Source organism: Dryas octopetala, chromosome 8 (assembly GCF_963921425.1).
Source record: "Dryas octopetala chromosome 8, drDryOcto1.1, whole genome shotgun sequence".
Lineage (NCBI taxonomy): Eukaryota > Viridiplantae > Streptophyta > Magnoliopsida > Rosales > Rosaceae > Dryas > Dryas octopetala.
In genome coordinates, this window is record NC_141373.1 from 9,637,908 (window position 1) to 9,653,050 (window position 15,143).

General features: G+C 36.3%; 1 protein-coding gene and 2 pseudogenes across 1 annotated transcript; 1 reads left to right on the forward strand and 2 right to left on the reverse strand.

Annotated features, from left to right (window-relative positions):
• Window positions 1–245: 245 nt before the first annotated feature.
• Window positions 246–1,581, reverse strand: LOC147277003 (uncharacterized). Its single transcript, XM_086253191.1, has 2 exons — window positions 1,120–1,581; window positions 246–1,009 (listed from the first exon to the last, which is right to left on the reverse strand). The coding sequence occupies exons 1-2, from the start codon at window positions 1,579–1,581 to the stop codon at window positions 278–280; spliced, it is 1,194 nt and encodes a 397-aa protein (XP_086109317.1). The 3' UTR covers window positions 246–277.
• A 328-nt stretch (window positions 1,582–1,909) lies between these two features.
• LOC147277004 (disease resistance protein RPV1 pseudogene) lies at window positions 1,910–2,746 on the reverse strand (annotated as a pseudogene).
• Window positions 2,747–5,639: 2,893 nt separating this feature from the next.
• Window positions 5,640–10,145, forward strand: LOC147277005 (putative methyltransferase ICS2; annotated as a pseudogene).
• Window positions 10,146–15,143: the final 4,998 nt, after the last annotated feature.

Genomic DNA, 15,143 nt, shown 5'->3' on the forward strand with positions numbered 1-15,143 from the left:
TGGAGAAAAATATGGTCTGGGTTTATATATTCTCAGATATGCTGTTATGAATTTTTTTCAATATTTTCTAGTTTCTTTCTAAATTCTTAGTATAAATAAACAAGGTTTTCTTTCATTTTAAAAATTCTAAAGAAATATAGAAGCAAAATAAATGAAGTTAGACAATTGACAAATGAAGGGTGCATTCAAAAATTTCATTGAAAGTCCAAAACACAAATAAAGCCCAGCAACAACAATAGAGAACGCACATGAACCGAATCAGGGCAGGCCCATGAAATTATAGATCGAAGGAGGTTCTTTGCTTCTTTAGACAAGGTTGTTCATCACCATCATCATCGTTTTCATGCTCACCATCTTCATCTTCCTGATGATGGTGATCATCATCTCCATCATCTCCGTCGTCTCCGTCGTCGCCGTCCTCATCATCATCATCATCTCCGTCGTCTTTGTTTTCATCTTCATTACCAGCCAGGTGGACCCCGCAGCTTTTAAACAACCACCCACTACCGCTTGGGTAGCCAAAGGTAGCTCGACAGACATAAGGCACAGATGGAGTCTCTGTTTCTCCATCCAACTCCGACTTGAAGTCAATAGGTAATGGAATATACTTTAGCCACACATGATCATTAGGTGTCAACTCATCCGCCATAAAAACAAAAGGCCAATGAAAATATTTCCTTCGATCTATGGAAAGTCCATTGATCGAAAGATCGTACCAAAAACCAGGACGACCAACAAACTCTTCCGTCATTTCAAAAACAACACATACAGCCACTCCTGTGTTCTCCCAGTATTTGAAATTTTGAGGGATTTCCATAACTACTTCACAGAACTTATCCTTGACTTCCTTATTAATATGTATATCTTCCCACTTGACTTCATGCCATTCTCCCACTTCACCAGACTCATGGTCGACACCATTAATTTGCACACATACATCTTCACGGCACTTGAACCACTTTGGCACTTCATTTTCTGGAAATACAACGCCAAAGCAAGAGTTCTCTACCTGTGAATTTACACAGTAATTAATCTTGTTATTAACTTATTAACATTCATATATATATATATATATATACAGAGAGAGAGAGATAGAGAAAGAGAGAGAGAGAGAGTGACCTGATTCAGTAATATGTTTGCCATCTTTGCCACGTCCAAGCCCAGATTATCACATAGTCTATGGCAATTAGACAAGTCCATCTTTTCAATGCCCTGTGTGTCATTATGTTCCAACATGTTGGACAATGCTGGAAATGTTTCCAAAGATATGCAATCAACCACTGATATTATTCTTATATTTGGTGGAAGTTCAGGAATTGCTCGAAGCTTCAGGCAGTAACTCAAATTAAGCATCCACAAGTTCACAAATTTGTCAATGCATAGTGGAAGACTAACAAAACTGTTTCCTGATAAACCGAGAAGTCCTAATGTGGACAGCCAATCAAGATTCTCAAGGAAATCAAAGTCTGATAAATTGCATCCACTGAAATCAAATACCCGAATCCCAGTAAGATTTCCAATCGATGATGGCAATTCTTTTATGCCACTGTCCGATAAACACAAATAACTTAACGATTCCATCTTGTCCACAATTTCTGGAAAACTCTCAAGCCTTTTGCAACCATCAAGACTAAATTGTGCTAGAGATTTCAAGCAAACTCTTGTTGGAAACTTTGTGAGGTTATAGCATCCCTCAAGATCCAATGTAACAAGTCTTTCAAGGAAGCCAACAGAAGGATGAACCTCCTCTAAACTAGTACAGTCACGTAACAACAAGCTCTCTACCTATAAGTTTAAAAGCATATGTAACATTTAGGGAATCAACATTGTTCTATATCTGCTATAAAAGAAAAGAATCTTAATTATACTAGGAAAAAAAAGCTTAAAATGGAAGATATATAGCCCTCAAATATAGAATAAAACAGTAAGTCAATACTATATTTAGTGGTTAGAAATATACTCCCCCTCCTTGAAAGGCCATCCAGACAACTTTGATGCTTGTTGAAGAGCTCTTGTCCATCCACGCACCTTCTCTTCGTTATCCTTGAATTTGATTTTATGGTCAGCAAGTGCTTTTCCTATATCTGATGGTTCCATCTTGTAGAAAATTGGTACAACTATTTGTTGCTTTGATTCTCTACAATGAAGAATCTCAACGACTTCATCCAAGCACCACTTTGAGGACGCATAGTTTTCAGAGAATATGATAATGGAAATTCTGGACTCTTGAATTGCTTTGGGAAGCGTCCTAGATATTTCTTCTCCTCTTGGAAGGTCAATATCTATGAAGGTTTTAATTCCTTTCTTATCCAAAGCATCGTAAAGATATCCCGTAAAGCCATAGCGAGTATCCTCACCTCGAAAACTTAGAAAAACATCGTATGTGCATGAATGTTGGACTTGGAGGGAAGCAGAAGAAGAGGAGGCTCCTTGATTGTTGATGGAAGCCATGTATAGTTTGTGTTCAAAGAGTTTGGAATATTGGTAGTGATTGCGTCAAATTAAGAGTTTTCATTGTTATATATGAAATTATCAAGGCTGCTTGTGCCTTCAGCCTTTTCCTACTACCTACAATGTGAACGTGAGGAATTTTCGGTGCAACTCATGCAAGTCTTGTAAGATGATATTATTTAATTAATTTGTTCTTCTTTTTCTCATATATATTGTTATCTCATGGAGGAACTTTCGGTGCAACTCTCTCTCCTCCAGTCCCCTATCTCTTGGTTTAATATTTTAAATCATGATAGGTTTGGTATTAATAACTTATTTCTATTAGTGGTGAAGGGATCAAATTTAGACACAAATAGAGTAATTCTACGACTTTTTTAACTGAGCTATTCTAACAACTGCTTAAGTAAGTATTAATAACCTGACATTAATATTGTAGCAGTTTCCATTCAGATTGATATATAGCCACGACAACAGACCCATCCATATAATTTGTACATGTTGTATTTTTCATTTTGTAATAATATAGACATGCTGTATTTAAATATTTCTGATGGGTTATGGTCCCACTTGACTTGCAATGAATCCATGAAGCACGATCGGTCGGTGGGTCTTGGCATCTTGCTATATTTCTAAATCTTGAGCAGCTCATTCTGACTACTCTTTTGTTTGTTTATGCATTTTGATTTTGCAGTGGGTAGTTAGTTGTTTGGTTGTAAAATGACTCAATTTTTTAAATTTTAAAAAGTGAGTCAGTCTTCTAATGAACTCATGAAAACTTGTTAATTTATGACCATCCCCGAAAAAGCAGTGAACTCCATTTGCAGGAAATCAAATTAACAACCATATATGCCAAGAAATGGTCTTCAAGTTTTCCTCTCATATGCTTTTCACTCCAAAGTGCACAGCACACTCGATCACACTAACACTTTGTAACTAAAAACATATGGTCAAGAATGGATTTGTGTGCCTTTGTGCACAAAGAGTTCGTGCCTAAGTCATCACTCAAAGTAACACCACCTGTCGTATCAATAGCATACATCACCCAACCTAACCATGGTGGCAAGTGTTTCTCTAAGCCTTCCCTCTTCTTCATTACTTTGGCTAATAAAGTGGTAAGCACCTAATACTATTACTACTTGAAGCCCATATATTCCTCCATTTGAAACCAACACCCCCTCTCCCCCTCAGCCCCACCCAACAAAAGGAGGGATGGTGAATATAAGAAGAAGGCAATTAAACTTGTATGAGAACTTGAGCAAAAACTTGAGGAAAATAATCCACCAAACCACGCCAAGAGAAATCATGTGATCCAACTCCGTTTTCTTATGACAAACAGTACACTACAAATGGTATTTGTGGTCATTTAAAAATAGTAAAGTGCTGGGCCTGTGCCCATATGACAAAGTGCAACAAAAAGCAGGAAAGAGAAAATACCAAGTATCCTAAATCACCTTAGAACCACCAACCATATGTGGAACTAAAGGATTCCCAATTACTACAAATGCTAAGTTTGAAGTATATCCAACTAGCAGTCTTTCATTTGTATTGAACTCTACATCATCATGAACCTCCAAATCATGCGCCTGAAACACGACAATAAAGCTTCAGTCACACACTAATTTGAGGAATAAAAAAATTTAACTTGTACAAATTAAGTTAGTTCCAACTTTGCTGATCATTTAATTAGCACTCCTTTTTATCAATCATGTTACACAGATGGCTCAATAGAGATTATTGTTTATTTACCTTCATATTTGTCACCTTCATTATTTTCATAGTTATCCATTTCATCTTTTATGATAATCTAGGTATTTATCTAGAATTTTAGTGTACATCTTAGGTTAAGTTTTATAATTATCACATAGTTTTTGCCTCTTTAAATTGGGCCCTTCGTAATTTGTTTGAGGTAGACTTGATTATTGATTATAAATTGGAATTTCTCTTTAAATCCCTTCCCAGTATTCTTCCCTCTTTTTACTGTTTCTCTCTTATCTCCTTAATCTAATCTCTTCTCTGTCAAAACCCTACTGGTACTACATCAGGGCTACCCTTTTCTACTTCCCATTTTTCGGTTTGTTTATGAAACTAGAATTGGGTTTTGACAAAATTGATGGATGTTAGCACCGCATCCGCTGTAGCTCTCGCTGCAATTGCCCAACTTTGACACGGACTTCATTCAAGAATTGGGCTTCGTGTATGACCAAACCACCAAGCCTTTCCAGAAGAAAACAGACAACGTTCTCAGCCATTTCACTTCGCTCAAAGGATAGTACCTAGTGTCTCACTGTTTAACAATTTTTAAAAGGCTAGGAGCGGTGTAAATATTGTTTAAAGGACACAAGTCAATTTTGTTAAACCATGAGTACCTAGAACTCATAATTTCTCTAGTACAAGCTGGTGGTGTAGGACTCATGCACGTTGATTGACTTCTCTTTAATTCATTCATCTTCTTTTTATATTTTTGTTTTGGCACCACCAGTTGTATAGAAAGCTGAGGTAACTTTTTTTGTGGACTGAATGATCAAACAAAGTCTTTGTGGACATTCTTTCCACAAAGACTTTACTCACGTTGATTGGACTTCTCTTTGAGAACAAACAAATTGGCTGTGGGAGCTTTCTATACAACTGGTGGTGCCAGTTGGGTTTCATTATATTATCAACCAAAACATACATAAACAGAGAAAAAAACTTAGCTATCCCGGGGACGGACAGAGAGAGAGAGAGAGAGAGAGAGAGAGAGGGGAGGATGGGGACATGCAAGTCCTAGCCTTCTCATAAACAGAAGATGTTCGTACACCAATGGGATCCATCTAAAATCCCAACCTCCATGGCTTCCAAATCATACAACCCACTCTATAACATGTATGAAAATTTTAAATTTTTCGTACTTGGAAAAAGAGAGACCCAAAAAGAAGATGGAGAAACAGCAGAGAATAATGGGAAACAAAATTTTTTTAGAAATATAAAAACTTGAAAAAAGTCTGAAACTGGGCTTTGTTTCACTGATGATATAAGTGGCTTTCACAACCTAATTCTCAAATTGTTTTTTTTCTATGATTATCAGATCGAGTTGGATGTTGCCATGTTGGTGCATGGGCGGCGCACTTCCTTTGTCGGTAGGAGGAAACCAAGCAATTATAAGTGATGAAGATCAGCCCACGATTTCCCATTTAAACCCAATTTAAATGATGAAAAAAAAAAAATTTATAAACAATTCTCTCCACTTTGTTCACTCCTCTTATGCTCTTATGTGGATTTCTGAGGTTGATCATAGTATTGCTTTTTCTAGTAGTGTACATGAATATTAGTACTTATGGCTCATTTGGTTTGAGAAAATTTGTGCAGAATCCAAAAGGTTTAGTAACAAAATCAGGAGAGGGAGTGAACAAAGGGAACATACATATAGCCAAGACTAGCCCCCCTGTTGTGTATAAGGAATACTTTGAGCAATTCAAAAGAGACTTCACAGTGTTTTTGAGGTCGCATGCAGAGGAGCTAGTCCCCGGAGGGAGTATGATCCCCTTTACTATTTTGAACTTTTCGGATTGAAACTCAAAGATATGGTTTTAGATGTAAGTGTACGTATGATATTAGAATATTCAAGTAGTAACAAAATTATTTGTATCACATATTCTTGTTTTTTTTTTTTTAAGACCGCGTACGTTTATAAATCACATGACAGACTACATTTCACATAAAAGTATGAGAATCACAAAACAACTTTTAATTTGGAGAAGCTAAGCACATATAAACCAGCTTAATCAAAAAGAAAAAAAAAAGAAAAAAAAAAAAGAAAAAAAAAGCACATATAAACCAGTACGTACAACTGTACTCTATCTTGCAATTGAGATTCTGTGCAGTTGGTGAGTGTTGATGCAAATTTCCGTAAGATAGATGCAATAACTTAAGAAGGATGATCTGACTGATTGAAAGCCCTGCTGGATGATGAAGTGGATGTTGACTCAAGATCTTCCTGCATGAACACAAGATCAAAGGAGAAGGAGAAGGACCGGTGTGGGATCAGCCAAATACGCTCCGATGATGAAGTCAGTGATGTGTATTTGGAGATGTTTGTGTAAGAACAAGGAAGAACAGGTGATGAACTTGGGAGAATGATCGAGGAAGAACAAGGTAAGATCTTCTGGGTTTATTCTCAACAAGTGGTGTATATTTTGATAGGCTTTTTGTGAATGAAGTTATGTATTTGTTTTGTGCATATAAGGCAGCTTATATAGACAAGGGAAATGGTGAAGGGTAAGTTACCTGCATGAGGGTGAATGGTTGAGAAGAGGCCACGCGTTCGACCATGAATAGTAGCATGCACAGTTACCCACCTCCTTTACATTCAATGCTGCATTCAATGCAAGAATGGAAGATCAAGTGGGATGCCTTAATAGTCATGGCTGTGAGCTAGGATGTCTCATATGTCAGAGATATTCGAGTAAGGCGATTCGTCCTGACTCCGATCTTCTAGAATGACGGTGGAATCCGAGCTGAGCCGATCAGAGACATCGTATACGCAGGTATGAAACATATCCACGTTCGGATCAGACATGCATGGATGAACTGGTTCAGACGGGTCCGACGTATGATGTGACAGTCGTTACTCGACAGTAGTCCGTTATCTGAGAAGATGATCACCAAAAGCCGAGCCGAACCAAACTGGGATAACCAAGAAAAGATGAACACTTAATTTCTTGGAGGATCCTCATATCGGGTCGGATCGGATGTGGGGGTCCGCTGAGATGGGCCGATCTGAAGTGGCAATGAAAGTGTTACCGAGCTGATATGTTGACGTGGAGGTCCAAGTTTGACCATTGAAAAGTCAAAGCCTGAAGTTGGATCTGACTAGCCACGTGTTGATCCATGATTGGTTGTTAAATCCATGTGGATTTATATACAAACAATGAGGTGGCATTCTCCTGCTCGAAACAAATTTTCATTGCTTTTGTGTTTTTATTTTCACCATTGCAAATGTGATGGGCTGGGCCTAATATATAAATTTAAACTCAGGCCATTTTAAAAGTTAGACGAGCCTAGTAGATATGAACTCAGGTCACTTTTAATATGGGCCCTACATATATAAGTTTTTTGAATTTTTTATATTCTGATTAGATTTTATTTTATATTCTAATTAACATGAACATGAATGTGAATTGTAATAACTTGAATGAATATATATATATATATTTTTTATATTCTGATTAATGAGGGCAGCTTTTATGTGTTTTTTAAAAAATTTTTGATGATTCATTTTTGTTGTAAATTAAATTATGTGTTTACAAAAGGGGCTCATTTTAAATTTTAGCCCCAAGCCTCTAAAACTTAGTGCCGGCCCTACAGACTACCCATCGAATAGAGACATGACATGCATCTGGAGACCCACTTGTAGATCGAATATTATGTAAACATGTAGTCAAAATTTTATTGTTAGTAATAAATGATGTTTAGAGCAAGGAATAAAATTTTGGGTTTCGAGGAAATTTCGATGGAAATTTCGACGGAAATTTCAAAAATTTTGACGGAAATTTCAAAAATTTTAAATTTCGACAGAAATTAGACGGAAACGACAGAAATTGCTATCAAAATACATAAATTTTGAATGAAACTTTACTATATGTTTATTTAACATATTATCTACTACATTGATAAAAAACATTGAAGAAACCAAATTATATAGTAGGTTTCATGTGATATAAGATGAATATAATGCGCGCTGGAGGCAAATACTGTTAAAAAAATAGTTCACTAATTAATAATTACATAAATTTGATTGAACAAACACCTCAGAGTTTGTGTAATTTATTTTCCAGTTTTTCATAAATGAAAAGAACTTTTCAGAGCTTTGGATTGTTGTTGTTTGTGTTTATTTGAAATTGTTCCATTATTACTTTCATTGAAAATTTCAAGGACGAAATTCTTTGAAGGGGGATAGATTGTGAGACCCCTTTAAAGGGGGGTAGATTGTGAGACCTAGTATTTTTTCAAGTTTTATTTTGAAAAATATTTGAAATATTTTAAAAATTTATTTGAGAAATAAAATATTTTAGATTAATTTTATAATTTTTGTTTTAAATTAGTTTAACCCGTTTTTTGACTTTTTGAACTATTGGGCTTTTGACTTCAATTTGTGGCTTGTTGGAAAAGTTTCGAACACACAAACATGTGAGCGCAAACTGTACATCAATCGGAACTACAATTTGAGAGATATGAGCATTTAAAATGATGGACATTTTTGTAAATTTATAAACATAAATTTTAAAAATCCAAAATCAAATTTTTTATAATAATTTCTCTCTCCACATTATTATTCACGCACACTACCCACCGTATTGATAATTAAAGGGAAAGTCCCAACTTTTACAACAAATGAACAGATAAGTAAGAAAAATCTGCTGCAGCCTACCCACTAGCCACTAGTCCACTACCCACCACCTCATCTCATTCTCTCTTCTCTCTCCTCCCTTTCTCTTTCTTTTTTTTTTCCTTCTTCTTTTTCTTTCTTTTTTTTTCTTCTTCCTTTCTCTCATTTCTTCCTTCAGTAACTCCATGTCTGCGACTCTGCGCCGACCACCAGCCCACCCTTTTTTCTCTCTCTCTCTCTCTCTCTCTCTCTCTCTCTCTCTCTCTCTCTCTCTCTCTCTCTCTCTCTCTCTCTCTCTCTCTCGCCATCCCCTCACCTGCACCGACCCCTCATCTCTTTCTCCCTGCTCTCGCCCCCTGCCGTCGCCCCCTGCCACCGAAACCCACCAAAACCCAGCCCATCCTCTCTTCCTCCACATCTTTAGCTCCTCCCAAATCGCAGCCTCCCTAAAACTCACAAATCCCACCCGATCGAAAATTTCGCCGAAATTTTCAAAATTTTCGGCGAAATCATCGAAATTCTGTTGGTTTAGTGTTAAAATTTCCCTACCTCAAAAATTTGAAAATTTCGCCGAAATTTTCGAAATTTAAATCCTTGGTTTTTTTAGAGTTGGCACAAATTAAAATGAATGAACAGGCAACATTTAGTAAATAAAATTTGTTGCGAGTAATTATGTTCAAATTGTATCTATGCAAGTATAAGTGGAGGACAATTCTCCTTCTTTAGCTAACTTTTAGTTGGATGAATATGTTCAGTGTTTGATTGAAGAGGAAAAACTGGACACATTCAATTTGCCATTTTATACACCAACAATGAAGGAGGTAAAAGAAGTGATCGAGGCTGAAGGATCTTTTACTTTGCAAAACTTGCAAGTATTCAAAAGCGACTGTGCCTCACATATAAAGCAAGCTGACAGGAAAGCAAGGGCAGCAATACTGACCACAGAACTAAGGGTCGTGCTAAAGCCCATTCTGGCTCGTCAGTTCGGAGAAGAAGCTATGGACGATTTGTTTCGACGATTCGAAGAAGATGTGCTTGATCACATTGAAAGAGACAACTGCCAGGACATTGACTGGGTAGGGTTCCATTTATTAAATTATAAATTAACACTATTTATTTCTCACAAATAAAGGGCTCACATATTATTTATTTCTCACCTTCTATTGTGAGGGTTACATCACAATTAGCCCCAAGCCCTGTGTTGTAGACGTTAAGTGTGGATACGAAGAGGGAGTCAAGTTGGAATTTCGGGGATTCTGGAACTAAAGACATGGACGTCGTAAATATGCATACAAATGTGAGGGTTCCAAATGTAAGTAACATAATGTGATGGAGAAGTATTAATTTGACAATGCTTCGTGATCGAAGCAATTAATAGACTGTGATAAGTAGGGCTTGAAAAGGTTGTCTGAAACTAGGAGTAGTGGCATAGTTGCTAAGTGGTGAATTTTTCATTATTTTCCTTGGTTATTAAGTGAGATGGGCATGACGGAATGAGTGAAAGAAAAAGTTGATTTAAAGGAGAAGCTAAAAACCTGTTGGGGCTAGAATAAAAAATGCCACGCGGCATTAACAGCTAATGCAAGTCTCAACGAGTTAGAGAAAGTCAAACAAACAGAGTTTTCTCGGCCGAGATCGAATACTTATAACCTAGAATAACATGTTGCGCTAAGTATTAATCCCACAAGAAACCCTCAGCAATAAGAAGAATAATGTGATGTCACCCCAAAGACAGATTCTGAAAAGCAACCCTGCCAACATCCACATTTAAGAGGAGAAAGGACATGCGTGGCATAAAAGACAGCTGTCATAGTACAAGATTAGGTGAGAGTTGAAAAGGAAAAGTGAGATTTTATAAACCTTACACGTGGAGCCCATTTGATTACGAAAATTCAATTATACATATTACAACAAATCATTTACCCAAGTTGTGGAGATTTTAATAATTAAAGCATTTGAATGAGCATTTATCAGCTCATATCAAAACTCAATTTTTTTGCAAAGCAAAGGAACTCGATTTTTTAAAATTCAAAAATTTAAAATGCAAAACTCGATTTGCATTTGAAAAGATTAAAATGCCCTCACTTAAGAATTGAATTCCTCATCAGTCTCTCATGCATGCCTCTTGAGGTCCCCCCACACCATACCCTCCCCGGCTCCCCAATCACCATCACCAGTCACCGACATCCCTTCTTATTCAAATATCCCCAATCACTTCCCATCTTCTACAACCACAAATCCATAATGTCTAAACCTCTTTTACAAGTCAGCAACAAGATGAGGATTTTTTCTATGTGCATCTTTTCTTTTCTTTTTTTTCCTCTTTTTCTAATGGGTATTAGAAAGAATCTTTGGGATCTTATTATAGGTCAAGAATGGCTGGAATGTTACCGAGTTCTTTTATGATAAGTTTATAACTAAAAAACATATGCATTTGTGTACCTTTTCACAGTCCCAAAGGAACAAAACTTAAGCTGGCACAAGGCGAAGCCTAGCCACCCAATGCATTTGTGTGCCTTTGTGTACAAAGAGTTTGTGCCTAAATCATAACTCAAACCCTACCTCTAGTATCAATAGCATACATAGCATACTAATGCTACTTTGAACTTTGAAGCCCATATATTCCTCCATTTGAAACCAACACCCCAACCTGCCCCTACAACAAATACGGGCAATACTCACCATTTTTTTCCTACATCTATTGCTCCATTAGCAACTAAATTGAGTTGGCTAGACCAATTGCCACTATACAGTCACTAAAATGCTGATGGTTGTACAGAATGGGGTGGCTATTGGTCTTCAGCACCCCCAAAAATAGTATGGTTGGCTAACTTCATCAAACCTGGCATTGATGTAGACAGCTAGCAAGCCAACTAATGTGGCAGTCCAATGCTAAGTGAATCAAACCATTACTGTTTTGTGGAAGCATTAGTGGCTGAATTGAGTCACCTTAGAGAATGGTTTCTGAAGTAGTTGCACAATTCATTACTGAAGTGGCTTAGGAACTGCATTTTGCAATGGATCTAGCTACTAATATTCGCAAGCCTCACCCTCATTTTATAGTTTCATAAAAGCTGCCTTTTGCAATGGATTCAACCACTAATATATAAGAGCCTTACTTTCATTTTATAGTTGCATGAAAAGATATATTGGAATAGAAATTAATTTGAAATTTATGAATTTGTAAATTAAGCACGTTCTGCAGTACATGATGTAGAGCATTTCTTTTATGCTATTCTTGGAAAATACAGTATTTACTGCATGATTTTCAACCTGTATCATGTGCATTTCCAAAGGATTGGAAAATGCATATATACTAAGAACACTTGACACACAAGCGAGTTTACAAACAAAATTGGAAATTAAAATGGAACCAATTGTACCAGATAACCAAATTGAAGCCAACTGCATATTTATATATTGTAAGTCAACCATTACATACCATAAAATACTTTAAGTGTTCCAAACTTGTTGACCAAAACATACTAGACCTATCAGCCTGCCATCTCCATTACATCACATATTAAAAATCATTCCCCTAAACAAAAGGTCCAAACGGAACCAAGTAGACAGATCAAAACATTGAACACATCCTCTTTAACCAAACTTGCTGTTATATACCAAGACCATCACCTAAGTATAAAGCAGCAAGTTCACTCAATTTCACCTCAAGGGGACTATGTTCACTGAACTAAAATACCAATCAAAAAACTAGAAATAGCTTTCTTACTATGATCATATCACCCTGCTCATGGATTAGCTGACATCTCTTCTCCATTGTCAGAAGTGGCCCTCATTTCAAATGTAAATTAATTGTATACAAGCTGCTGTGATAATGAGCATATAACAAATACAGAAATCTGCAAGAGAACCAAAAAATCATATTTCAGAGTTAGAAACATGCCATTATCGAATAATTAATAGAAGTGAAAACATACCTTTTGATCATTACCATAAAAAATGGATGGAAAATCATCAACAGACTCTCATGCTAGTCCTAGATCTTCAACCTTATTTCATAGTTTTGATTCAATCTATATGAATAAGGAAAACATTCAATCTAAAAACAGAAAAGTAATAGAGCATAGCAGGGTTAACATGCAAAGTAGACCTTGTAAGTACATTAAAACATATATAGAATCAATTATAACACCTAAATTCTCAAATTACTTACACAATAATAAAGAAAATCATTGGACACATTAGATGAAAATTGATAAGATAATAGAGGAAGAAGACAAACATACAAAATACAAAAGCATGAAGCATGTAAACAGAAAATTAAACTACCTGGGAGGTCCCAAGCCTCACACTTTCTGAGATAAACAACTGCTACAACTTTTGACATGAAACTAACCAGAAACCCTTCAACATAGATAACACTTTCTTCATATGTAGGATGAAATTTGAACTCAGGAGGAAGATTCTCCTGCATTGAATTTTTATTAGTTTGATCAATTAGAATCCCAAACCAAGTACTGAATCGTTAAATAAATTGAGCAAAGCAGCACCTCCAGATCAAAAAAATAAATAACCAAATAATCAATTTATAATCAAAGAACAAGAAGCATCAGCCTAAAAGTATACCTACAAAAGTCAACCAGAACAAGTGAGAAATACAATTGAAAACTTGAAAAAGCATACCCCACAAGATAAAGTCCCAACATTTATCCTTATTAACATGCTGTTGAGTAAAAGAATTTTATTATACTTCTAATTTGCACGCAGAATATAATGGTTTTTTCCTAACAATATACATACAGACCATATATAATGATGGTATATATGCATATCACACAACTCTTGTTATGATTTCCCCTAGCCTAGCAACTGCCCTTGCATATATGTGCATTCCAGCCTATGTGAACAAGAAAGAGTAGTAAGAAAAAGGAAATTAATCACATTAGTGCAGACCAATGGCGTACTCTATCATAATATTGAAGGTTCAAAGCTAAACACATGACAACCTATGAGTGGAAAAACTGAAATCAAGCGGACCTACTAAATGTCTGAATTGCAGGAACATGTAAGATTTCAACGTAGAAAACTAATCAGAGATACTAAGATTGCACGAGGAAAAAAATCAGTGGGCAGAATAATGAAAGTATTCACCTCACAAGGAAAATCACATAAACACATTTAATTGTATAATGACTATGAGTTCTTCACCATGTGAAGATGTAGCAAAGCCCAACAAGGTTTTATGCGAGTATAATAAAGTGTTGAGTGCATCTGAACTTAAAATCATATCTTCAGGCATTGCATAGATACATCAAGAATCATGAAGCATTGAACTGAAAATTAACTTACTGTATTTGAGCCAACAAGCTATACAGCTTTTTTATCATCATCATCATCATCATCATCATCATCACAGATATAGTTAACAATGTCCTGCTAACATTGATTTCAAGAAAAAAAAAATGTCAGTGATAAAGGTATTATAGAAAATGTACCACAGATTTCTTAGCGAGCTACCCCATATCTTAAAACTTTCATTAAACATTTAAGTCAGTATAAAAACTATAAGATTCTGAAGTGGTTATGGGTTAGAAAGGAAAAGGAAAAAACTAAGATAATGTCTCTCAATCAAGAAAGTATCCACCCATAAAACATGGGCCAATCTGGGGAAGAGTGGGAAAATTAGCAGCTAACATAGCACCATCAGAATCTACAACAGGTGTCACTACACATCACCTGTACTTATACAAAAATAATAATAAAAAAGATTAGAGATTTGCCAAGAAGAAATTAACTTGTAACATGAAAATATACACTTTTTCAGAAAACAAAACATCGCATCAGAAATCTAACATCCAGGCATTAAGCGAAAAAAAAACTGCAAAGAACAAAAGTTACCTTTTCCTGCGTTTGGGCATTAGGGCTTCCAGGGCATCTTCGATTCTTTGGGAGAGGGAAATCCAGAGGTAGGGACGACAGAGAGGGAGCTGAGCGAGTGGCTGCTTGTTTTTTAAGTATTTGGGTCTGGGCTTTAGGGTTTTGAAAAGGTCGAGAGGAGAGAGCGAATAAGGGATTGTGCTCTTGGGCTTCGATGTAGAGGGCCATTGAGGCAAAGAAAAAGAGAGAGACAGAGACAGAGAGAGCGAGCTAGCGAAGGAGTTCGAGAGGGAGAATTTTAGGGCAAACTGATTTGTCAAAGTGAAGCGAAGAGGGTGAAGAGGGTGAAGAGAGGGATTGGGAAGGATTTTGGCAAACTAACAATGAAGTAGACAGATTAGACCAACTAATTGAAACTCTCAATTGCAGAGAGGGTGGTTTAGCACCTCCAGCGTCAATTAGGCGTCTCCCATTTCCTCTCTCCCATCTG